This window comes from Scomber japonicus, chromosome 10 (genome assembly GCF_027409825.1).
Source record: "Scomber japonicus isolate fScoJap1 chromosome 10, fScoJap1.pri, whole genome shotgun sequence".
NCBI classification, from domain to species: Eukaryota; Metazoa; Chordata; class Actinopteri; order Scombriformes; family Scombridae; genus Scomber; species Scomber japonicus.
In genome coordinates this window covers 10331337-10357080 of record NC_070587.1, presented here as the reverse complement: position 1 = coordinate 10357080, position 25744 = coordinate 10331337, and the positions used below count along the sequence as shown (strand labels likewise).

At 39.8% G+C, this 25744-nt stretch overlaps 4 protein-coding genes across 6 annotated transcripts; 3 read left to right on the top strand and 1 right to left on the bottom strand.

Moving 5' to 3' along the window:
- Positions 1–7250: 7250 nt before the first annotated feature.
- trim46a (tripartite motif containing 46a) lies at positions 7251–15011 on the bottom strand. Of its 2 annotated transcripts, XM_053326907.1 has the most exons (13): positions 14952–15011; positions 13791–14049; positions 12924–13074; positions 11887–12085; positions 11655–11801; positions 11473–11568; positions 10807–11060; positions 10573–10694; positions 10145–10474; positions 9239–9468; positions 9037–9104; positions 7793–7914; positions 7251–7756 (listed from the first exon to the last, which is right to left on the bottom strand). In XM_053326907.1, the coding sequence occupies exons 1-13, from the start codon at positions 15009–15011 to the stop codon at positions 7461–7463; spliced, it is 2334 nt and encodes a 777-aa protein (XP_053182882.1). In that variant the 3' UTR covers positions 7251–7460. The 2 variants fall into 2 exon arrangements, with proteins under 2 accessions (XP_053182882.1, XP_053182880.1); XM_053326905.1 differs by having other exon boundaries at positions 7251–7914.
- Positions 15012–15981: 970 nt separating this feature from the next.
- Positions 15982–18778, top strand: tmem107l (transmembrane protein 107 like). 2 transcript variants are annotated; one of them, XM_053327180.1, is made up of 5 exons: positions 15982–16113; positions 16944–17011; positions 17083–17183; positions 17998–18094; positions 18405–18778. In XM_053327180.1, the coding sequence occupies exons 1-5, from the start codon at positions 16027–16029 to the stop codon at positions 18472–18474; spliced, it is 423 nt and encodes a 140-aa protein (XP_053183155.1). In that variant the 5' UTR covers positions 15982–16026; the 3' UTR covers positions 18475–18778. The 2 variants fall into 2 exon arrangements, with proteins under 2 accessions (XP_053183155.1, XP_053183156.1); XM_053327181.1 differs by lacking the exon at positions 17998–18094 and adding an exon at positions 18167–18263 and having other exon boundaries at positions 18405–18474.
- A 324-nt stretch (positions 18779–19102) lies between these two features.
- Positions 19103–22839, top strand: krtcap2 (keratinocyte associated protein 2). Its single transcript, XM_053326770.1, has 5 exons — positions 19103–19220; positions 21471–21625; positions 21860–21923; positions 22136–22202; positions 22299–22839. Exons 1-5 carry the CDS (start codon positions 19217–19219, stop codon positions 22417–22419), a joined length of 411 nt encoding a protein of 136 aa, XP_053182745.1. The 5' UTR covers positions 19103–19216; the 3' UTR covers positions 22420–22839.
- Positions 22840–24183: 1344 nt separating this feature from the next.
- Positions 24184–25694, top strand: s100a10b (S100 calcium binding protein A10b). Its single transcript, XM_053327035.1, has 3 exons — positions 24184–24316; positions 25189–25343; positions 25444–25694. The coding sequence occupies exons 2-3, from the start codon at positions 25206–25208 to the stop codon at positions 25600–25602; spliced, it is 297 nt and encodes a 98-aa protein (XP_053183010.1). The 5' UTR covers positions 24184–24316; positions 25189–25205; the 3' UTR covers positions 25603–25694.
- The last annotated feature ends 50 nt before the right edge of the window (positions 25695–25744 follow it).

Genomic DNA, 25744 nt, shown 5'->3' with positions numbered 1-25744 from the left:
GAATTATTATATGAAACTTGGGTTTGACTTGTTGTAACATTTAGTAAAGTTTAGTAAAACAAGATGAATTCGTAGGTACACATTAACGGCTCTGTGAGGGTTAGGGTTGTATTTCATAGTCTTATCATCTCTGGTCTTCTGTTTTAATAGTCAAACCCAAAACCACAAAGAAACATGTATCGCCAAACTATGAAAGATAAAAGTAATAAAGGTTTCAACTTAGTTTTAATAAAGAAATGACATTTGGTTTTTGACATCAATTATCAGTCACTGCATGTTGAGCTGAGCCTACTAAACTCAATGCACTCAGTCCCAATCTAACTGGTTTAGAGGAGGGACGCATTTATTGGAATATGGCCTAACTTCCTGTCAGTGAAGACTGCCCTAATGGTACAAAAAGTATCCCAAATCGTCACAACCCGCTCACATTCATTATACACTCATTATTTTATCTAATAACATAATTACTTAGGCTAATTAAGTAAAAAGCCAGTGCTGCCAGATTGGTCAGAAAACTGCAATCTGGCAACACTGGCTAGGGGAACAGTCAGATGGTCACCAAAGTCAGCAGAAAATACTGTCTGGGAAGCTTAATATCACTAAGTCATTGTTGAAATATTTCTTTCTAAAGTGGTAGACAGACAGCTTCGCCAAAATGGCTAGAACATTTATTTTAAGAAAATCTGGGACAGGATAGCGTAGGCAAGTGAGTCAGTCTCATCAGGTCTGCTCTTGACAAAAAATATAAGCCAACATGTCCTGATAAACAACCCAGATACAGTCAGCTATAGAGTGGAGACCTTGAGACTACAAATTAGTCATTTAGGAGGAAAAGGAAGGTGGTGCGGGTAGGGAGTTAGTGGTAAGAAACATGAGTAAATGATGAGTCCTGGAGAAGATAAGGGAGGATTGGATGTTGTCTATTCTTGAAGTGAAAAGACAGACATCAATAAGCTTGGAGGGACAATAGCATGGAGTCAGATAGACTGGCTGGACACACCCCTCATTAGAAACTGTGGCTTCATTCTGAAGAGACAACGTGCAAAGTGTTAGGCAGGAAACAAAAGCACGGCCCAACACTGGTGTGTACACGTCTTTGGTCGACAGCCAAATAGTAACATGAGGCCTATGTTTTCAATATGAGTGTTTGTAGGGGTGATGAGAAGGGTAATCAGCTGAACAATGAGTTCAAGTCACAAACAGGATCCCTCTGTTTCCTGGAGTAGAGACTACGTCCTTAAACAACACACACACACACACACACACACACACACACACACACACACACACACACACACACCAAGCTGACTCTTGTACTTTTGCACACATCCTTTAAATCACAGGCGTATACACTTTGTATGTACATTATCCTGCTGTCTCCTACGCAGACACTCCCACAATCTCTCCCCCACAAACACCATGTGTGCATTTGGATGTCTATTTTTGTCATTATGGACGAATTATGATCTATGGGTTTTGTTTCCCCCATAATTACACACAACAAAGTCCCTGCTAACATGCAGTCTGCTGCCAGGCTAGTGTGCATACTCAGCATATAAACACACACAGCACACAGGGAGGCAGTCAGCAGCCTGTGCACTTTCTGCCATCAGTAAAAGCACACCTGTCCCAGCTGCTGTTTTGAAGAGAACAAGAAGCAAAGGAGGAATGTGCTTCTCTCAGTTTTCCTGTCAGCCCCTCACCCTTCGCCCACCTCCCTTGAGTTGTTTATCTCATTATTCCCATGGTCAGCGATTGCTCCTCCTCTTATTCCACACTGTCATTTTATGTCTTTCTTTCTCTTTGTTGTGTTTTCCTTGATCCTTTCCCCAAATTGTATTTTTAATTACTTATATCTTCGTACTGCTTCCTCTTGTGCACGAAACAGTATCAGAATGTACATGGTGGTCCTGCAAATAGTCAGACAGCTGACTGCCATGTTTCATACACTCAGATCATCTGCAGTGATAATCAGCTCTGCTCCATGAACCTGTCAGCCAGTCTAAGATTTATGTAACTGTAGATTTTATAAGCAGAGAGAGCAACACACAAACAGTCTCACATGAGAAAAAAATCTTATGTGCGGCAGATTTCACAGATTAACTAGAAGTCACCCAATTAACACTCATACTAGACCTATAGCTTTTTTTATTGATGTTCATGTATATGCATGCACTCCCTTGTTGGTAAGAACAGTTGGTGCTCTAGCAAGTGGCTTTCTATTCCAAGTTTTACCAGCTTCTCCATGTTTGGCTTTGTAATCAGCATTTTTCTTCAGAGTCTCACAGCTGAGGGGCTCACACAAAAACAAGAATTTTATGCATGCATACGTTGTAGGTGACACACAGAAGCCACCCACCTCCCTTTTTTTTCTCTCATACACACACAATCACACATGCAAAAATGTGACTCTTCAGCTCTTTCACTGTGAGCAGTTGGCGCTAAAAGACCTTTGCTCTATACCTCAGCCATGGAAATAGATTAACAAGCAGAACCTCTGATGTGTCCTAAGGGTTTGAGGGTAGTTCAGTACATGCTGTTTCGGTCTCCCAGATAGTTTTACATTCTCTTCCTCCTTCTTCCCCTTCCTGCTCTTCCCTATGCCTCTGGTTCCACTGGCCTTCAGATTGGGAGAGTGAAGTGATATGTGGACAGCTAGTCATTAAGCTGTCAGAAGACAGCCTATGGACCAAAACACTGTCAGCATGAATGAACATACATGTTTCACCTAACATATAAATCATTCATCAGGTATCCTTCTGTTTTACCAGTGGAGCATATCAGAGATTCAACAACTGTGCTTAACACTGCTGGGCAGGACACAACAGTAGGAGCATTAACTGCATCAAGCACAAAACCTATTTAGCTCATTTCAATAAAGTTGCATCTGTTGCTGTGTTTTGCTTCTTGATCATGTTCTGCACATCTTTGCTAATAATTGTATAGTGTATCCAGTCATGCAGGCAACAGACTATGTGAAGAACACAATTAAAGGTGGGAACAGGTGGTGCAGTACAGTTAAAGACTTTACAAGGAGCTAATGTTTTTACACACACACACACACACACACACACACAGAAACACACACACACACACACACACAAACACACACACACACACACACACACACACACACACACACACACACACATACACATAAATACTCACAGGGCTTGAGGAGCTTTGATCCTGTCTCAGCATGCTCACTCATTTTGTTATCCATCCAGAACACACACGTGTGGCAGATTTGTGTGTGTGTACGTATGGATTTGGAAGTCTTTTATTTTTATTTTTACGGTAACCTTGTAAAATGGATTTGGATTTGATTGCGTGGATGTGTGTGTGTTTGGGGGAGCATACAAAATTGTTTTTTGATGATGCTCACAAACCTCTCAGAGATCCATTTTGTTTGACAGTTTTACAGACCTTTAAAAGCATAGATTACCGTGTGTTTGTGTATTTATGTATGTGTGTATGTGTGGGCACGTAGGACATACACGTCTGCTGCGATGTGCAGAGGTACTGAGGAAAGACAGGAGACACAGCTGTTCAGGGGACTTAGAGTCTGTGCTTGCTATAGCAAACATTTCTGCAGCTTCCTGCACAGTGTGCACATTTGAAAGTTCACTAGATCTCAGTGCGTGTGGAACTTATTCTGCATGGCTATCAGCATTTTTATCAGTTTGCTTCAGTCAACTCTAAACAGGAACTAATGCATCATTGGCTACTCAAATAGTTTCATTCCAAGTAATTTTGTCAACCAGACCTTTAAGATATACTGTATGAGTACAAAAACATTATTCTTTGGGTAAAATATCTTTTAATTGAATACTGTAATTAACTGATTTAGTTGTTTGTTACCTTCTGTCTATCTTTATCTTCATCAGGCAATTAATTCACTGCTCTGATAAATCATCCTACAAGGAAAAAAAGTTTCCTTGTAAAGTTTCACAATACTTTCGAGTTGGAAGTTCAGGGGAATATCACTCTTGCATGTAAACTCACTGACGCTCACTAGCTTATCGTTTGTGTGAAAGGTTAATGTGTGTGAACAAAGAGGCAACCACAGTGGAACAAGAGCCTTGTGGAGGTGTAATTAAGACTAGGAGAGAGTGAAAACATTTGATTATTTAGAGTAATAATGAGGACAAATATGGTGTCATTTTTTAAATTATACTCTCTTCTGTTGTGTTACGTCACTTTTGGTATATTTGATATGAATGCATTCTGGCTAACCTAAATAAATAAAGAGAAAGAGAAGAGGAACAGTCAGAGAGAGACAATCTTCCAGATGTAAAACAATGACTAGCACAAAGATTTGCTCAGGAGAACCACACAGAGACTGAAATCTCTTTAATTGTAACATCTGACATGCCATCACAGCTTTGTCACCAGACTGGCCAGTGTTGACACAAGGCACACCTGTTGCTGACCTTTCACTGAGGATATCAGGAATTTACAAACATGGTCGCCCTCTAGTGGTGAATTATATTGCAAAGTCCTGCAGCAAACAGGACACTATTATCAAACGTTTGAGTAGCTCTAGTTTGATTGCAACAGTTACGTATTGACATTTGCAGTGTGTACTTGTATTTGTTTTGCATTGTTTGTGTTTAATACTCCAACAATGCTGCTGTCTTGGCCAATTCACTCTTATATAGGCTACCGGTCAAAAGTTATAGAACACCCCAATTTTTCCAGTTTTTTATTGAAAATTTTTTTTCAAGTGTACCATCTTGGTTTTCTTTGGTTTTACCATCTTTTTTCCTGAGGTAGTTCTGGCATATCAAGGACTTATGTTTTGGGTCATTATCTTGCTGTAGGATGAACTCCTGACCAACTACGTGCATACCAGAGGGTACTGCATGGCCCTGCAGAATGCTGTGGTAGCCGACCCTGGATCCAGAAAAACAGCCCCAGACCATCATGCTTCCTCCTCCATATTTGACAGTTAATGTCACACACAGAGGAACCATCCTTTTGCCTACTCAATGGCGTACAAAACTCCTACGTGATGAACAGAATATTTTAAATTTTGATTCATCAGTCCATAACACCTTCCAGTCTTCAGTAGTCCATTGGTGGTGTTTCATGGCCCAGGCAAGCCTCTTCTTCTTATTCTGACGTCTTAGCAATGGCTTTCTTGCTGCAACTCGACCTGTCAAACCTGCAACTGGAAGTCTTCTCTTCACAGTTGAAACTGAGACTTGCTTACTACGACCACTATTAAGCTGTTGTCCTGTGAACCACCTATCACGCAAGCTGTTGACTCTCAGAAACTTGTCTTGTCTGTACTCACTGACACCTTGACTTTCTTCACAATTTCTCTGTAGGAAAGACCAACATTTTAAAGTGTTTTTGTATAATTGTGTTAGTTTTGGGTAACCTTACCTTTTTTTAACCTCTGGCAGTTCACCACTTACCTTTGTACCATTTCAAGCTATTCGTTCTGTATCAGGTGTCCTAAGGTGTGTCCTGGCACAGAACAGAGTGGGATTATTATATTTAAACCCTGTGGCACAAAAGATCCACTGTACCTGTTCAAGCAGCTCTGGCACACTCAAACGATTAACTGCATGCTTGCCCTTACATGCCAGCAGGAACCACAGACTCTGAGACATCAGTTCCTCTGTGACATTCAAACAACAAGAGAGTGTGTTTTCACAATCCCTGCTGAAGCAGTGTTCTGCTATTTAGAGTCAATCAAAATGTCACAACTTTATAATCGACAACAATTAAACTGGCAGTTATATTTGACCAAAAACATGCTGATGATTTGTGCTGCAGGGTAGGAACATGACAGGTGATGATGGAAGGTTTAAGGTTAAAGTTTCTGTCTTACCTCACATCATTGCCTTTACTGATAATATCATGAATATAAAGGTTGTAGAGTTCACTTTATAGCCTCTAGTGTGATCATTATTTGAAACCAAAGAGACCCCATGTTACTGTTATCAGTCATTTATTTTTTTCTCATGACATGAGAGAAACATTCTGCCAGCAAGGCAAAGTCTAAATAAGGAGATTCTGATTTCTGAGATGCTACAGACTGAAGTATTTCAAGTGCTGTACTGTAATGCAAGTAGAGGAGTCTAGACACGTCATTCAGGACAAGACGCACACATACACACAACAGAAAGCATGAAAATCACAGCATGAGCTCAGATAACTTTCCCACAACACACACTTACCAGAAAAAATCATCATATTATATACCAAAAATACAGTCAGAGCCAGTTGATTTGAAAAAATTACAATATAGACAATCTCTGGCTTTGAAGTGATACTTAACTGGGCTCTTACGTCCCCCAAACATGACTGTAAATCAGTTGGAAAAAAAAGTTACAGTAAGAAAAACAAAGAAAAGATCCCATTTAAATTCAACAAAAGCTCATTAAATAAATAATAATTAACAGCAGATCCTCATTAGCTTATCTCAGCTGATCTGAGCTGAAGTCATCACTCTAGACGTCATTAAAATGTATGTGCAAAACACTTTAACACGACTTAATACTGGAAGAACTTTTGGCCATCCACGTTTTTAGCTTTCATTAAGATGTTTAACACTGAAATGTATTCACACAGGATAATGAAAACATTATTCGCTGGAACCTTTGTTACTTTGATTTCTGTTCTAAGTCTGAAAACATTCAGGCAACTGTGTTAGTCAAGTTAAAACACACAAGTCCTTTTGAAATGCAAAACAGCAGCTATATAAAATACTAACTGGGACTGTGCAGACAAAGAGACATGATCCTGACGGAGCCAGCAGAACGTTACAATTCAACAACAGAAGTACGCTCACTGTGTCCATGTTCTGCATTACATACAGTATGTCATTTATAGTTGTTGGGGCTACATAAAAAATGAATCCCAAAGATAGAAAATAGACATACATTATATCTGAGGTACTTTTACATGGTGACAGTCAGCTATCTGCATATATGTAAGTTATGAATCTTAGTTACACTTGCATGCAACTTTTTTTTGCCCAATTATTCTGGGACAAAAGACAAGTGTAAACAGAGGGCAGATTTTTCTTACATTACAAACAGATCTTCTTTACCTATAAAGGTGTTTCACTCACCCTGTCGACAGAGTTCTGCATAGTCTAAAATCACTTCAGCGACAATGTCCATAGGAGCATTGCAAAGACGTGGAGTAAGAAAGCAGGAAGAAAATACCAATAAATACAGCCAGAGGAGACATTTTATATTTTCAAGCCAAGTGCGGATGCAGGATAAAGAACCACAAATATTTGTGGTCAGATCTCAAAAATTACACCAAAAATGAAAAAAATGATCATGTTCACAGTGACAGTTCAATCAAGTATCAAAGCTTGACAGGATCAAGGCAAGGCAATTTCATACATGGGAGAATAAAGGTCTATCTGGTTTCTCTCATTACTGTAAACTTTGATCACTGACTGAACTGTGCTAATAAACTGCCTCCCTCACAGTTTATTTACTTAGATTTGTTGCACGTGTTTGGATGGTTACCCTCCGTGGTGGCGGGTCTTCGATGCTCCGATTGGCCACAAGATCCTGCAGCTGCAGGGCCCCTCCACCAATGAAGCAGAAAGCCGGACACACAGGAGCTGAGCAATCTACATGTCCCTCCCATAGGATACGCAATGAGTGGGCATCATAGAAGGTGACGCGTCCTTTGTCACAGTCCAGACAGACCCCGAGTCGGGGTGGCAGAGGAGTGGTATGAGGGTGTGGCAGACTACTATGGCTGCTACTGTGGGAGTGCGCTCCTCCCTGGCTCTGGCTCTGGTTGTCCACTTGGCTCTGATTGTGACCATGTCCTTGAGGAAGCAGAATTTTGCCCATGCCTATGGTGAGGAAGCAGATGGGAGGGAAGTCCTGGCCGTCTTCTGCCCCGCTGTCATTGCCACTGTCTGGGTCACAGCTGGGAGGAAAAGAAAATTAGGCTGAACTGATGAAAAGCTGTATGAAGGAGGAATATCTACCTCATGATTCTGACCCATAAGTTTGGATACAGTAGGACCTGAAGATGTGATATATCCACTTGCAATGCTAGCTTACCACCTCAATGACACAATAACATAAAAATGTTTTGATTTTTTCAAGCTCAAAAAAATGGTTCGAGTCTGTCTGATTAAAGCCATGCACATTGTTCCTTAAACCTTGAGAACAGTTCTGTTTGAAGTCTGTTTGCTCTTACTAAATACGATTACATTGTATATTTAACGTGTAGTTATTCAAATTAAGTGTGCAAAACAGCTGTACTGTGGAGACCTATTGTTATGATTTTAATAATCAGATTAAGGCTGCAACTTACAATTATTTTCATCATGGATTTATCAGTTGGTCTATAAAATGTGAGAAAATAGTGACACATTTCCCACAGGCCAAGTTAATGTCTTAAAATGTTGTTGTTTTGTCCAAAACCCAAACCCTTTTAGTTTACCATCATAGATGACAAAGAAAAAGAAAAAGGGCCTTTTTTAACAGTGCAGTGCAAAAATATTTTTTACATTTCTTCAACACATGTTTTTGCATAGCAAAAACAAGCTAAATCCTTTATAAAGGGTCACCTTTACTTGGATACACAAAACATAAAGAATGTGGTCCATAATGTAAGTACTGAATAATACGTAATAAAAGTATTTTAAAGCATTTTAAATCAACAATGGATCAACTGACTACATGTGATGTGAGAGGAGTAAGGCGCAGCAGGGGATATCATGTCAATGTGTCGTTTACATGTTGTTCTGCTGCCCCCAAGTGGCCACAAAATCAATTAAAAATCAATTGATGCTACTTTAAGTATGCAGGAATTGTGGCATGGCTCTTAAGCCTCTGTACTGGGTTGTGTAAATGAAGGTACTTGCATCAACAAGAGCCCTACAAATCAATATGACAGAGGCAAATCCCATTCATATTTGAAATTATGGTTTTGTGGTTTTTACGTTGTCATAACAAACAGACCCGTCCTTTAAACAGGCTTACAGAAGACAATTAATCTAAAGCTTTAAGAGACATAAATAGGATAGTAAGGGTTATTTACCGAGGGCTGGCCATGTCCTGGGGGAGATGGAACCACTCTTGTAGCTTTGTCTCCTGTCCTACTCCAACCTGCACGAGGGAGAAAGAAACAGAAAGACAGACAGACAGCTTTAGCCGTGAACATTTCAAGTCAGCTTGTCAGGTTAAGCTGATTCTAAGTGTACAATTCATTATAATAACAAATTAACAAGTATCCCTCTCACCTTGACCAGGTAGGAACCAGGCTCAACAGAGCATGCCCAGTAATGTCTGCCTTGAGTGATGGCCAAGTCTGCCACCAGCAGGTCAGAGGTCAAGTGGCAGGAAGTGAGTGTGCGGTCAGCAGCCTGCAGAAGGGACAGGCCTGGCACACTACGTGCATAGGTCTGGCCTCTACCCAGTGCCAGCCTATCAGCGTGCAACCCCCAGCGAGAGTCTAAAGAGAAACTTAACACTGGGAGAAGGGAGGAGTAAACAGGGGGGGGGGGGGGGGGAAGGGACAGAGGTGCCAGGAAAGTGAAGGACAGGAGTCAAGAGGGATGGAGGGAGGAGGGGTTAGATTCTGCAGCTGCAACAGAGTCAGGCTACAACAAGTTTGAACACATGGAGGAACAGCTAAGGAAGAGTTGTAGGGGAACACAGAATATGAGGCAGCACAGGAGAAAAGGTGTAGTCAAAGTGACTTTACCAGAAAATGTGGGAAACAGAGTAGAACTGAGGGTATGTCCACATTGGTTCAACTGATTAGAACGTTTTATTTTTAAATTAAACATTATTTTTAAGGGAATTACTTTGTGGGATAATAACAAAACAAAAAATATATAACAAGAACAAGACAGAATTTTAGAAAGTACAGAAGACAAGAAAAACAAAGGTGGATATAGCTTGACTGGGATGAAACAGGAGTGCAGAACAAACAAAAAGAAGATTTGGTGCAAAATCAAAAAGATGGGGGAAATCAAGAGATGGAGAAAAAAAAGACAATTGGTCAATGTTCAAAGTATGATTCCACTTGTTTTATTTGTAGAAAAAAGGAAAGATAAAGCTTTTTGCAGTGAATCACATGTGAAAATGAAATGATCTTGTATAATGTAATATGTGTAATATGTATAAATATATGTGTAAATTACCAGGTGCAGGTGGAGTGTGGAGGTAAACCTCTTCACTGTACTCTCCAAACCCGGCCTTGTTGCAGCCTCTCACCCTAAGCACGTACACACTGTCCATCTGCAGCCGGTCGACCACAGCACTGGTTCCTCTAACCTCATCCAGACGCAGCCATGTTGTTAAAGTATTAGGGGATCTGGTACCGCCCCATGTGGCTCCAACTACTCCTGCCCGTCGTTGGTATTCTACAGAAAAGTGCCAAGCCGGGGCCGAGTCCTGAGGGAGGCGCCAGCACAAAAACAGCTGGTCGTATGCTAGTGTCTTCTGCGTGTCAATGACTGGGGCCAGTGGGGCTGTGGATGAAGTGCAGATGACATTAACATATCTCAAAGAAGTAAAATTTCACATCTACATGGTTAATATTGTAGAAAGAAAGGAGCAAACAACCCACCACGTATGAACTCCAAGCTGTTGATGAGTTTGATCTCTTTTGATGCGTCTAGGTGAAAGTGTCTGAAGGAGGGATCAGCAGAGAGAGAGAAACACTGCAGGTTTTCTATGGCCTTCACCAGCCTGGAGGGGTAGAGACAAAGAGACAGAGAAAGATAAAAAACATAAGAGAGGATTCAAAGACAGAAGGGAAGACACAAATGTGGAGATGTCAACAAGCTTCTGCTGAAGCTACCTGTTGTGAGTGACTCTGGCGGCCTGTACAAAACAGGGTGGATCAGTCTCTTTGAGCAACTCCTGTGTGAAGGCCATGAGGCCTGTATGCTCCAGCAGGCCTTGCTTCTCTGAGACCTGAAAAGACAGGGCATCTTGCCTCCTGTTGTGGGATCCCTCCAGAGCAAGAGCCAAAAGCCCCTGACGCTCAACTACAGCAGCTCCCAGCTCCTGAATAGAGTGGGTCAGGTGCTGCAGAGCCACTGCACTGTTCGCCTGCAGAGAGACAGAGAGGGGAACCCACAGAATGGGAATGAAAGTGCTAAATGAAACAAGACTGAAAGTATACAGACATTCTAGTGGCTCTGTGAGCCTGTCAGGTGCTAAACTAAAAATGAATACATCTTAATGGCTAATTGGTATCTAATATGAACTATGGCTGCCATCATTAGTTTTGCAGGTATTTTTTAGTATACTGAATAATTGGACAGGTTAGAAATTTGACCTGACAATTCATTATTCATCCTGAGGGGAATATCTACGTGTGTACTACACAACAGTAAAGTAAAGGATTGCAAGACATGTAGTCTAATATTATTACACCTGTACAAATACATGAGGAAATAAATTAGATAGTTTAAATGGCAAAGCAGAAGAAGATGTGCAAAACACAGAAAAGCTAGTTCACCTCCATCTGTTTGATGGCAGCTTCCAGTTGAGTGATCTGACTCTGTATTGTTTCCTGGTTGGCCAAGATGAAGTTAACCTCCTTGGTAACTTTGTCCTGTAAGACCAACACAGAAGTTGCTTTTTCAGTGCTGCTAACACCAGGATCCCGACAGTCCAAACAGATGACAGACACAAACTTACCTTCAGGGCCTGGTAGGCTTGTGCTATTGGCAGCACTTTGTGTCCATGGTGGATCCGACGGAGCTTACAAAGTGGGCACAGCAACCTCTGGCAGTTACGGCAGTACCACTGCAGTCTTTCCTGCTCATGCTCTGTGCACGTTAGGACCTAGGGGACCACAGAGGATTATGGCACAGTAATAATATAAGATAAGCTACTGTGTATTGTGCAGAAAACACAAAAGAAAACAAACCTTAGGCCGAAAGCTGTTGGTGGGTAGAATGTGTTCGTGCTGGGCTCGGGGGGTTCCCCAGGGGTGGTAGAGTTTGAAACACTCATTGCAGAAGTTGGACTTGCAGTCAGCACAGCCCTTAGAGGCCTCCAGAGACAGAGGAGGTTTACAGAAACCACACATGATGGCTATGCTGCCCAGATTTACTGTGTGCCTATACCTGGGGGGGAACAGGGGAGACAGGGAGATAAGGTTCGATTCTGCAGCAGTAAAACAAGAAAGAAAGCAAGAAAGAGTCTTAAGAGAGATAGGAAAGATGAGTTTGTCCTGCTCTCTTTTCAGTAGTCCAACTCTTTAACTGGCTGACCTGGATACATCACCAGCTGCTGCTTTGTTAGTGCATCCTGCACAGCAAAACATGCACTGTCACACTTTCCTGACCAAACCAGCTTCTGCCTGGGGAGGATGCAGCTGCGCTCATCAAACTGCTGTGTGTGAAACAGGGAAACTGCATATCCCCATAATTCTCTCTCTACCCATCGCATAAGACTTCTCCTAAAGCAGCTCCTCTCACTTTGATCTTATCTGTTTGAACTGATAAGAGGATGATTAACATTAAAGAAGGCTGAGAAGTATTACACTCCAAATTTGCTCCACATAGCTTTGGTAAAAAATTAACCATTTTTACTACAGTTGTTGTTGGACACTGCAGTTTTTGAGCTGTCCAAGCAGTCTGCTCTTAAGCTTATCCTCGGATCAGGAGCAAAAGCAAGATTCATTGTTGAAACTCCTTCCAGCAAATGATTTCCTGTCTCATTTCTAAAGTGGTATTGACTAACTCTTTCATTTGCTGCCTTTCCTCATTGCCTGCAGGACTGGTTAAAGGGATTTTTATTCAAAACCCTTGATTATTTAGTTTCTGATAAGATATCATCATTAGAAATAAATAAAACACATTCCAAAGTCATTTTGAGAGTCATTGACAGCAGTTTCAGCTCTGACTCTATCTGCTACAGGATGTACTGTATTTATGAATGTGTGTCTGTGCATGTGTATACCTCTCCACAATCCGCTCCAGAGTGAGGTTGCGGAGGCAGTCTGTCAGGCCTTTTTCTCCAAGCTCTACGTCCTGCTGACAGGAAGGACATGGGAACAGCATGGGGGGATGGGCTGTATCCTTCCGCCTACGCCCTGGGTAGGTCCCACACACTGAGAGAGAAGAAAAATGGATGGAGGCAGAGATAGAGATGAGAAAAAGTTAAGCGAGTATGAGAGGTGTGAAAATGCAGTCATGCATGTAAAAGTTGAGAGACAGGGAATGGAGCGAATTTAGAGAAAGTGAGGTAAAAAAAAGAGGTGAACTCTTGTTCGTTCCTCATACTGTATATCCATGGAGAGCACAGTGATAAAATAAAGGTCAGCTCTCAGTGGAGGAAATTATATTTGCTTACACACACACACACACACACACACACACACACACACACACACACACACACACGCCTGAAAAAACACCTGCTCGGCAGCTGCTACAGTAACTACCTTTTCTGCCTCCTTGACTGTCTTTGCCTCTGTGGCCCTTGCTCTACGTGCAGTTAAATAAGTCATGAAATACAACTCTGCATGTCTAGAACCTTAAGATATTAATGTGTCAAGTAGGTCAAAGCTGACATATCAAGGTGTGTTTCAAAATCATATTTCCCTTTATAAATGACGGAGATACTATAATTAATACATATCAATCTTAATATGTGTTAGTTATTTTGTTTAATTTATTCTTTATGTTTCGATAATATTGTTGCTGCAACATTCACACCAATAAAGCAAAATTTAAAAAAAAACTCAATCAATGAGATCCTTCAGTTTTTCTCTCACACAAGAGCACCTTCAAAGCACACACACATGCACACACATACTCCCTCAACCTGTTCTGAGGACTCGCTCCAGGCGGTCGGGGGTCCTGGGTATGGGTCTGCGTGCCAGTCGTGGGGAGCGGGTGTTGGGTGTGGAGGCTGGTGAGTTTGGTTCCGGGGGCAGGTCTGGGGGAGGGTAGCCTCTTTGTACCAACACCTCAGCCGCACACAGCAGACACACACTATGCTGGCATGGCAGAAGGATGGGCTGCTTCACCATCTCATCACACACTGGGCAATGCAGCTCCTTCTCCATACTCTTCATGTTGGACTGGAAAAGAGGAGAACGGGTAGAGAATAGAGCTGAGCAAGGAGTCAGATCAGGCACAGGCTGAATCACTGGAATAAGTACAGAATCTGCTGCTCTTTACATTCTGCACCTCATGTGACCTGAAAAAAAATGTATATGAGATGTGTAGGAGTTGAGGGCTACAGAGGAAGCTGCTGCAGACACAGTTACGTAGGCTGGGGTTGGAGATACTGAGCATGAGAAGGGCAAATGCATGAAAAATAGCTTCATCTGATTACAGGTGTGAGCCAGCCCCTTTACAACATGAATGTCATCTAGCTTCACCTTTTTTTGACATCCAGATGCAGGTTAACGAGCTCTGTGGTGCCTTGCTGTGGTAGAAAGTCTGTATCCTAGAGGCGAGATGTTATGTGCATCACGTCAATAAAATAGATTTTAATATTTCTGCACAGTTCGTGGCGTGGGCCTCGGTGTTACACATGCGTTGCTGATCGAGGCCAAATCCTAGCGTTGCAGCAGCTAAACGCAGCATCCCGTTTCTATGACAACGCGCATCATCTCTGCTTTCTCATCATGTGCGGCCCGTAAGCCACAATAAAGCTTTCTCTGATAAAACGTTTGGATCTTATAGGAATGTGTGTCATCTGGGGCTTTTCTTTTATGTATCAAACTACAGAAGGCTACAAGCTTGCTTTGACTAAACAGTCTTTGTTAAATTCAATAGATAGAAAAAAAAATCGAATGGAGAAATTTAGCTACACCCATTTCCTACATCACACGGACTACCTGTGCATTCAGATGTGTCGACAGGAAATACAGCAACATTTAGTGAAGAAATATCAAGGTGTACGACAAAAGACATGTATGATATTTTATTTAAAATAAGCACAATGGAGATAGAATAAAATGCTCGCCATACTTACACTTATACGAACCAACGCGTCCATGATAGAGGTAAAGGTTTGTAACTCCGCTTCTGCCATGCCTTCACGATGCCAGCACCTGTGCTTCTATATGCAATACGGCGACTAAACCCCCCTTTTTTCTGGGGGAAAGCCAGGGGCAGGTTGTGTCTGTCGTGACGAGCAAACGTCGGCCTGGACTGGTGAACATGCAGCCACAGATACGCTGTAGATGATTTTTGGTGTGCTTAATACGTGCTGTTGCGCACGCTGTTCTCCGTCGCCTGTCTGCAATCGTGGTAGAAATAGGATGGGAGGGGGGTTTGGGGGTTAAGGCTATCACAACCGCATTGCCCAAGAAACCATGTTAGGGTGGATTTTAGTAGTATAAGGTCATAATGACAAATATTTCATTTGCAAATTTACTGACGCCAAATTACACATATACTCGGCCAGTGAGATCAAATATTCAGAATAATTCAGGATATTTTTATAAGAAAAAAAATCATATGCGTATGCAAAAACAATGCATCACTACATATGTTACCTTCTCCCAATCAATTATCAGAAGCTCTGTTTCTCAAAATCAAGCTCCTGGTCGGTGATGTGAAAGGCTGTAGCCTACTCGTAGCCCCAAAATGTTCATAAAGCACAAATAATATGCCAAATTGACTGTGGCCCAGTTTCTGGAATTGCCAGTAGATGGCAGCATCGAGTAAGAAAAAAACATGAACAGTCCTCTCTCAATTGTTCTCCGTGTCCGGAACCTTTGAGTGTAGGTTGTTCGTTCCTCCCGTCAGTAATAAAGAATGCACCGACTCTGCGGTTGTTGTAGCAACCACACAGCGTTGTGTTTGCATTGTGTTGCTTTTTTGATGGTTTGTAAATAGTAACTTAAAAAGTAGCTTAATAACGTGGTGATATCTACTAAGTTAGCTAAATTAGCTAAATACGGTAACTTAACTAACAGTAGCGGCGGGGCACATTTAAACTGCGGAAACCCTCATTACATTGTTTTTTTCATCAGTTCACCACTGGATCCGAGTTTTTTTTATATTACATGTTGATTTATTAAATAAGTAGTTGCAGCCTTATAATGTCGGTTGTCAGCAGCCTTGTACCTGCACGGTTCCTGACCATCATCGCTCACCTTGTTATTGTTATCACAATCTTCTGGTCGAGGGTAAGTAATGAGGATTTATCAAGTCCCTCCTAATCCAGGGTCGCTGAATTATTCAAAGGGATCACGAGATGATAGTGACAGGAAAAACATACATATATTTTGGAAACAACACATTATTTTATTTACGAGCTTTCTTCTGATTTCTGCTTTGCTTCTTGTGGATTTCTGCTTTACACCTTAAAGTCTCCAACCAAAAACATCTTTCTAGAGCTGCGAGGTTGGTCGATTAGTGAATCAGTCTATCGGCAGAAAATTAATCAGCAACTGTTTTGATAATTTGATAATTATTTGAGTCATTTTAAGCAATAATGTAAAAATGATAATAATTTATAAATAAAAAGCTGGTTAGACTTTCTCAAATATGATAATTTATTGCTTTCGTTTTTTGAACATGATGATAAGCTGAATATCTTTTGGTTTTTAGACTGTTAGTCAGACAGACCCAGACATTTAAAGATACCTTATACTGTGGGGAACGTTAACCCTTTAACAGTTATTTTTCACTATTTTCTGACATTTTATGGACTAAACAATGAACTGATGAATCACTGGCCAAAAAAGGTTGGGAACCTCTGTTCTAAACAACTGTGATAAATTAAAAGTCTTAGGTGCTTTGGTGGTTACATCTTTACAATTTACAACTTTATTCTGAAAAAGTCCAAATTAACATTGAGCAATTATTCATGCAGACAATATATAACTTATCTAATACTGTAAAAAGCCTTAATAGGGTATGGCAAACCTTCATCTGAAATAACCCAATCATGTAATGTGTAAAGTAATTAATATTACAGTTCATCAGCTATAATTCTCATGCTTTTGATTTACAGGAAAATAACGTGAAGGCCTGTTTGCCTTTGGATTTCACACAAGAGCAATATGAGAATGAAGATAGAAGGTAAGTAAGATTATGACACATCCATATACACACATTCACACATCTGCACCGTACTAATCTTTCTGTCACAGGTTGGTGGTGGCACTGGCGGTCACTCTCGGTCTGTTTGCTATAGAGTTGGTCGGCTTCTTCTCCGGAGTGTCCATGTTCAACAGCAGCCAGGGTCTCCTGTGTATCCTTTATGCTGACACTGTGGGTCCAACTCACTGATGATGCAGTTGTTGATACATATACAGTATGTGCGAGTTACTCGTACTAAGATATTACAGTCAATGTATTTGTCTAAAATCATATCCCATGCAGTTGTTACTGAGATGTTGATATGACAATCTCATGTTTTAGTAGAAAAATAAGATGGTTACTATAAGAGCAGCAATTATTAAAATTTCATCTGCTTCTTGAAAAGAAAATACTACTACTCTTACTACTCCTACACTTACTAATACTCCTCCTCCTAATACTACTACTATTATTAATAATAATGATAATAATCATGATAATAATGATAATGATAGTAATTATTTTATTTGTTTAGCACTTCTCATGCTTTACATAGACAGCATAAAAGACAATAACAAATATAAGAAACAAGAACACAAGAACAGCAAAAATACAAGCGCACAATACAAGACCATATAACTGATATTAACAAATACAACACCCAAAGGGTAAGTCAATATATTAAAATAAACTCAAAATCAGTCAATTGCACCACAGAGCTGTGTTGACTAGATCAGGTCAGGTGAAAAGGCGAGTCCATAAAAATGCATCTTAAGACGAGATATAAAAGCAGAAACTGTGTCAAAATATGGTGAGAATTCATACTCAGAAATTCAGTGTCACATGAAATATCTCCTGTGAATCCCACAAACTATAACAAGTGTTACTTGAAATAATACACTGCAGGTTCATAAGATCAGGAATACTAACACTTTAGTGTAGTCTTCAGTTATACTTCCATGACTCTTCCTCTTCACCTACAATAGCAACAGGAGTCCATGCCAGTGCCTCAGTGGCTCTGCTTTTCTTTCTATTTGAGCAGTGGGAGTGTGACATCTACTGGTGGATCCTTGCCATTTGCAGGTTAGTATAATATAGTTAATATGTGAAGGTATCTTTCTGAGAGAGTTTTTCCCTGACAGATGTTTCACCCAGCACTGGCAGTCCACTGCAGCGCCTCCGTCTCCTTGTCTTTCTTTGTGTTTGAGAGGTGGGAGTGCTGGACATATTGGGTTATTTTTGCCACATGCAGGTTGGTGTATTCTTGTTGATGTGCAGGCATGTATTAACTTTCAGGGAGTGGACTGAGAGTGAAAGTAAAAACAATGAAGTATCATTGTATATACTGTGGTTCTGTCTTTCTCTGCATTTCAATCTCTGTCTCTCCCTCTAGTGTGCTGCCTGCGTTTGTGGAGATTGTTCTGTTCATTGCTGTTTTTGGACTGAAGAAGAAGCCATTATGAAAGGCACCCCAGATGTGAAATCCTACAAACTAGCGTGGATGTAATTCCACCATCGCTGTTGCAGTTTATCTACAGACACTGTACTTACAGAACATCTATCATCAATTTAATGATGTACAGAGGATTTTAAATTGTCATTAACATATACTACAACCAATCTACACGCCACTCTGTCCAGAATAATTTTTATATTTTTATATTTTGTATGTGAACTGAATGTAGAAAAGGCATTTATATTATTATGTTTACTTGTAACATGTCCTGAGTGGTTACTTTAGAAAGAAATGTATCAGAATGTCAACTCTTTAAGATGTAGTTTTCTTTTGCTGTCAGACTGTCACACTTTGATGGAAAATTAAAAGCTTCTTAAAAGGTTACCTTAATCCAAAATCATTTTGTATTTTTCTGTGAAGCTATCAGAGATTATCAGTTCTTTCTGCTTTGAACCATTTTTGTCCCCTCCTGGTGTGTGTGCAAATCCCGTCTCCTTCATCCAGATTGTATTTGCCAAAGCTTACATGGACCAGGGTCTTTATATTCATATTATGAACAACCATAGACTGTAGTGAAAAACACAGAGCCTCTTTTTCAACATGTGGCTCCGCCCACTGGTCCCACTTGATATTTGGTCCGACTGATGATCAGGCTCTCAGTTCCTACATCCTGACATTTCGCCGGCTCAACGAAGTTAAACCTGATTCACACTGGTTTCATTGTGATTATTCAAACTCAACATCCAATAATGGGTATGTATTGTATGCTTAATTTACCTTCAAGTACTTTTGCAAAGCGAGTTTGTGGATGTGTAGATATTGTTGCGATGGAGCGTCATGAACTGACGTTGATTAGAAACATTTAGCGTTTAACTTAGAGAGCTGCGTGATGCACGGCAGCAGCACTTTTCACCCTGTCGACACTAAACAGGTAGTAGATCAAACTGCAGTTTCTAATGTGAATATAAAGCATGAAGTTTTCTAGATGAATAGCTGCTAACGTGGGTTGGCTAACTTGAAGCTAGCTGTGCACCGGGAACATTTACGTGCGAACACTGACGTGGCGTTACCATGGGCGTTACGCGCTATGGTTACGCGTATATTTGTCTATGGCGTTACGTATTTAGCGTTAAACTGGAGACGTTCAACGTCACCAGGAAGACAACCTTTTTTCTTTTTTCTTTTTTTAACAAACTTTATTTAAATCTTTAAGACAAAATACAATACAAACAGTTGGAGACACAGGGAGTAAAGTGTTGAATATAAAATATATATATACATATATATCGCATAAAAAAACAATCAGACCAAAAATGTGCAAATGATATAAAATCTAACAGATAAAGTAAATAAATAATTAAATAATACATCCAAAAAACATTAAATTAAACAAATGAATAAAAATAGATAGTGGGAGCAATATTTTATCTGGCAGTATGTTCTACAATATCTTTTAGTAGGCTGGATGTCTTGAAAGCTTTTTTGTTTTTAAGTACTTTTACATACAGAATCATAAAAAAATCTTAAGATCAACATGAGACGAAATTTCATTTGGGATAAACTGAAGAAATCTGGCTTTATGGATATGATATTTACCCAACAGACACAGCAATTTAATTACATTGTCAATTTTCTTATTGTTAGATTCGACACTCAAAAAGACCATACTTTCTGTAATGGTGACCAAGACTCTCAGAGACTCCCAAATTAATAAAGATATTTGAGTCCAAAAATGAGAAGAATGTGGACATCCATAAAATAAATGAGAAAAAGACTCCACCTCTTCTTTGTAGAAGGAACATAAAGGTGACACATCAGGTCTAAACTTGTTAATGAAATCATTGCAGGGATAGTATCTATGCAAGAGTTTAATATGAACTTCTTTAACTTTATTGGGGACAAAAAATGTGTTAAATTCAGTCCAGACATTCCTACTGATGTTAGGAAACATCACTCTCCAACGATGAAAGGAGTTGGGATATTGACTATGAAGAGAAGTAAAAACACTCCTAATATGAGCATTATTACAAGAACATTCTAAACGTTCTGGGACCACTAAGGGGTCCCACTGGATTACTGTGCAAAGTATGAAAACTGCAGAAAAAAATATTCCAAAAGTACACTGATATTCTCGCTTATTTCACTTGCCATTCACAGCCATGTTTCTGATCTTCCCATGGACGTCCAACTCATTATTTCTTACTAGGGTAACCCTCAAATTTACAAAAAATTACAAACGTTTTGTGCATGGTTGGGACTTCTTTGTGAACAAGCTTTTTCCTGTGGTGCAATGGTTTTACTGGTCCGGCCCACTTGAGATCAAATTGAACTTTATGTGGCCCTTGAACTAAAATTAGTTTAACACCTCTACCCTAGATATTCATTAAAACACAGTTTATGGAAACTATTTTTTTTGTAAAGGGTGACTTCACTGATATTTCCTCACCAAGAGGAATTTCAGTTATTGTTATTAATATTATTATTATTTCAGTTTTTACAAATAGAACAAAGGTTTCACAAAGCTGAAAATGGCTCTTTGGGGTCTCCTTGTTGATCTAGTCCAGATTTGATAAGTGTAAGTAAAACTAAAAATAAAATATAGGTTACTCAAATCTGAAAGTGTGTTATTTGAGTTGATACACTTGAAATTTGATGGCATTCTTTTACAATGATTCACAGCAGCAGAAAGTCTTTCAACACCAGCTCTAGTGAAAATGTGTTCCCATTCTGCTGAAAGATTTCTGCTCTACATTTTGTTTCCGCCTTGCAGTTGTGTTGATATTATATGTGTCGAGCACATACCTATGAAATCTCATATCAGTTTAGTTACAGTTAAAGTGTCTTGTATCTCAAACTGGTCCTTTTTAGTTGTATAAATGCTCCTCAATACATCAATATCAAGGTATCCTCAGTTTCTCTGTATATGACTCTCTAAATAGTACTTTGAATTGCATATGTGTTGTTTAGAGGTGTGATTAACCTGCCTTGTTTTTCCTTTCCTAGCTGTGAACACAGGCACCTCTCTAGTGCTCTCCAGTCTACTGTCAGTGCTGGTGTTTGCTGGGATGCAGATGTTCAGTAAGCAGCTGGGATCTACCGAATGGCTCACCATCCTGGGAGGTTTCTTGGGATCAGTCCTCTTCATCTGCTCTCTCACTGTATCCTTTTGATGCTTCAACACATGCTGCTGATTATTAAATTACGATTATATAGCAGCTCATGAAAGTTTAGGTCATGTTAGTGAACAATCCATCATCTTGTTGCCTTTTGTATATTTAATTTTACTATGCAGAATTTATGGATGAAACAACAGCAAAAGGAGAGTTTACATTTTTGAGGTGTTTGATCTGTGACTCAGAAAAAAATCAATTCCACCTTAACTTTATATCCAGGCATTTAACAATCTGGAAAACCTGTTTTTTGGGAAGGGATTCCAAGCCAAGATTTTCCCAGAAAGTAAGTGGAGACAATATGGAAACCTTTTATTGTACGATTTCTTACATGATGTTTAGTTTTGTTGTGTTTTTTTTAAATACACAGTTGGTCAATGATTTAATACCTTATTAACAGTATGTCCAGTACATTTTATGTCTGATAAGTCTCTACTATTACTCATATAAATCATTCAGGCTGTGTTCACATGTATTATTCATTTTCCCAATTTCCAGTTCTGTTGTGCCTGTGCTTGTCCCTGTTTGCCTCTGGCCTGGTGCACCGTGTCTGCGTCACCACATGGTGAGTAACAGTACCTCTGCAGAATCCCATACACCTACTTTGTATCTGAATGTATTTTAAATCTTATTCTCTTGCTTTCTCATTTTTTCCATCCAGCCTGATATTCTCCCTTTTTGCCCTGTACTACATCAACAAAATATCTGCTGCCCTGTACCAAGCAGCTGTTCCTTCAGTAACACCGGCCAAGGCTGCCAGCAAGGGCAAGAGGAAGAACTGAGGAATCAATTCATCTTTTGGGTCACATTTGCATCCAGTTAATCAGTCAATATTACCCAGATGCACATTTTGCCACTATCATTTTTTTAAAAATTCATGGTCCTTGTTTGGGTTTCTCTAAGCTTTTAAATTTGGTTTTGGGAATATTACTTGTAAAGTAATCAGAGTACAAGCTAATAACCGATGTAACAGCTTAGTGCTTTTTTTTGTTGATATAAATTTCATAAATGGAATAATGTGTTGGTATTTGTAAGTCCACAGAGAATAGCTTAATGGCAATCTACATTCCACTGTGAACATTTTCTTAAACACTTTTCTTTTTTCTATTTTTAAAAAACTGGTTGCAAAGAGATTAAAATACCCCATCAAATTATTTGTACATTCATCAGCATTCATTTTGTAATTAAACTGTGTGAAAGACTTTGACTGCGTTGTTCTTCTTAAATATCATAGGTGTGGTGGTATCCTAAAACTATGAGTCCAAAATGGTCAGCAGTTTTCAGGAAAAGGTGCAGCCGGGAGAAACAATAGCCTTGTCTGTCACCAATTGTTGTCAAAATCCCCCTTGGCATATTTATTAAACCACAGCTACTTCATGGTCATCAGAAGTAGACTGGTCCAGCTGTGTGACTGTTTGCTGGGCCATGATGACAAAAGACTTGGATTCAGACCAAATACATACATGCATACATATATATATAAATATATAAATTCTACTGAGGATGTTTTCATGTGTTGGCTGATATGACTGTGGGGTGAGTTAAACATTCAAGACCAACAAAGCTCATCAGAATGAATAAAAATGGGCTTACATGTCAAAAATGTTAAATATACCAAGTGATATACAATAGGAGACTGGATCAGATGAAGCCATGAGAGCGTAGAGGAAAAACTTACAGGCCTGGATGCTTGACCCCTACAGTGAGGGGGTCTGGTGGCTCTGTTATGCTTTTGGGGGCATTTTGCTGGCATGGTATGGGTCCACTTGTCTCCATAGAAGTAAAATCAATATAAAGTCGTTGTGAGTGATCACCATTATCCTCTGATGAACCATTTCTATCCTGATGGGAGTGGTCTCTTCCAGGATGGCAATGACCCCATCCAGATGGCACAAAAGGTCACTGAATGGTTTGATGAGAATGGAAATGATGTGAATCATCTATAGCCTTCACAGTAACCCAGTTGAACACCTATGGGAGATTTTGGACTGACGTGTTAGACAGCACTCTCCACTACCATCATCAAAACACCAAATGAGGGAATATGTTTTGGAAGAGTGGTGTCCATCCCTAGAAGACAAGCTGTTCTGGTGGCATGTGGTGGCCCAACACCTTACTAATACACTATATGTTGGTTTTTCCTTTGATTTGTCACATGTTTGTATGTTACCAGAGATCTTGACTCAGATCATCTGTTACAGGCCCAAGCTTGCCCATCTTTATCATGTCCCAACATCTTTATTTGTGTGTGTGTGTTACAACAGTTTTGTCTCATGTTACTGTCACTTTAATGATCTAACTTTAAATGATATGATATTTGTACAATAACAACATTATGTGTCAAAGTTTTTTTCTCCTGGGGATCAAAGTTTTCTTTAGAATTTAAGTAGCTCACAGATCACTGACAACATGTTTAACCAACTATGGTGTCACATTTCAAGTGGTTTGATCCCATGGTTCATAGCAGACGTGTGGGAAAACATGGATAGGGATGGGATGGTGTTTGGACATTCATTTTATTTGCTGCCTGTCCCTGCCTTTGCCTCTGTATCCCTCCCTCTCCCTCCCATCTTATAGGGCGTTGCCTTGCTGACTATAAATTGTTCAGTTAACTTTCAGTGAGTTCCTGCCCTCCTCATCGCATTACATCTTACACTTTTTCTACTCAGCCCTATTCTGGTAAGTTTGAAATGATCGTTTTATGTCTCTAATTTCACTGTTGTCTCGCGTCCTTTTTTGAAAAGTTAAATTCTTAGAAAAAAAACCCGGATTATTCATTATTAAAATATAAGAGACAAAAGATGCAGCTATATCTTAAAAGATCGCTCATCTCAGTTGCTTTAAAGCAGTTTAAAACGTGTAGGCTACGTATAAAAGCTGTTTTCTCCGCAGTTTTGATTCAGTCTGTAAAATGTTCCACATGCTTTATTGGGTGGGCTTTGACTTTTTTGGTGCATTACGTCAGACTTTTCTCCTGGCAAGTAGCGGCTGGTCCTGTTTACGATCCTTTCCTTTTATTTCCACTCTTCTTGTCTGTAATTATATTTTCCGTACATGCATGTTCCATGTTCTCTAAAACTTCTGGGGAGGAAGCAGATGAAGGGAAACGCAGAGGCAGGCAGGGTGTGAGATAAGGATTTAAGTTTTTTCCAGACTGATGTCTAATATCCAAAGAATTTGCTCTGACTGCCAGTAAAAACCAACACCCACATCCTCACCTCTTGCTATGTTAGTTTTGGAAGCAGTAGCCCACTGTTTCATAGCAACCATACCCTAGTAATGAGTGCAGCCATGTTAAATGTCTACTGAAAGTTAAAATGATATGTTTTACAGAAGTATCATTTAAAAACTGTTATAATGTTGTACAGCAAGTGGTCCAGATGCAGATTGAGGTTTAAATAGTCTACATCCTGTATTCTTAGGTAGTCATTTGTATGAAAAATCTTCTTCTGCAAAGTAACATAGCAGCTGTTATATTTGTTTACTGAGGTGAAATGTTTTTGTTTTTTTTAAATGAAATGTATTCTTAGATTTGTCTTTCCTCATTTCAGCACATCTTCCTGCAGTCATGACTGACTTGGAGAAATGCATGGAGTCGCTCATTGTGATTTTCCACCGCTATGCCGATGAAGACGGTGATGGAAGGACCTTGACCAAAAAGGAACTGAAAAAACTAGTTGAGAAGGAGCTACCCACCTTCCTGAAAGTAAGGGTTTTCAAATCTTATCTCTAACCTGAGCTGTAACTTATTGCTCTAACTTCAACTTCACACCCTGAATTTGTCTCTCCTGCTAATGCTCTTTCAGACACAACAGAACCCCAAAACTGTGGACCATATCCTGAAGGATCTGGACCAAAACAAAGATGATAAGTTGGACTTTGAAGAGTTTCTTCCCCTCGTCGTTGGCCTTTCATTGGCCTGTGATAAGTGTTACATGCTACATCAAAAGAAGGGCAAGAAGTGAAGGGGAAATAATGGTGTGAATTTCTGTTATAATAAGAAACCTTGGTAGCACAAATGTATGCCAGACTGAAAAGTAAAGACAACTTTTAACAAGATTTCACCTTCTGTTTGTCTGATTTCTCTTGTATACTCTCTCTCTGTAT

Coding starts and splice junctions, on each gene's coding strand:
- trim46a (XM_053326905.1), bottom strand. CDS start 15,011: ATGGCAGAAGCGGAGTTACAAACCTTTACCTCTATCATGGACGCGTTG. Junction 11,061..11,472: donor CTGCCATCAAACAGATGGAG/GTGAACTAGCTT, acceptor GTCTCTCTGCAG/GCGAACAGTGCAGTGGCTCT. Junction 9,105..9,238: donor CTGGTTCCTACCTGGTCAAG/GTGAGAGGGATA, acceptor TCCCTCGTGCAG/GTTGGAGTAGGACAGGAGAC.
- s100a10b (XM_053327035.1), top strand. CDS start 25,206: ATGACTGACTTGGAGAAATGCATGGAGTCGCTCATTGTGATTTTCCAC. Junction 25,344..25,443: donor AGCTACCCACCTTCCTGAAA/GTAAGGGTTTTC, acceptor ATGCTCTTTCAG/ACACAACAGAACCCCAAAAC.
- tmem107l (XM_053327180.1), top strand. CDS start 16,027: ATGTCGGTTGTCAGCAGCCTTGTACCTGCACGGTTCCTGACCATCATC. Junction 17,012..17,082: donor TATGAGAATGAAGATAGAAG/GTAAGTAAGATT, acceptor TTTCTGTCACAG/GTTGGTGGTGGCACTGGCGG. Junction 17,184..17,997: donor CAGCAGCCAGGGTCTCCTGT/GTATCCTTTATG, acceptor CACCTACAATAG/CAACAGGAGTCCATGCCAGT.
- krtcap2 (XM_053326770.1), top strand. Junction 21,626..21,859: donor TCTTCATCTGCTCTCTCACT/GTATCCTTTTGA, acceptor CTTTATATCCAG/GCATTTAACAATCTGGAAAA. Junction 22,203..22,298: donor CGTGTCTGCGTCACCACATG/GTGAGTAACAGT, acceptor TTTTCCATCCAG/CCTGATATTCTCCCTTTTTG.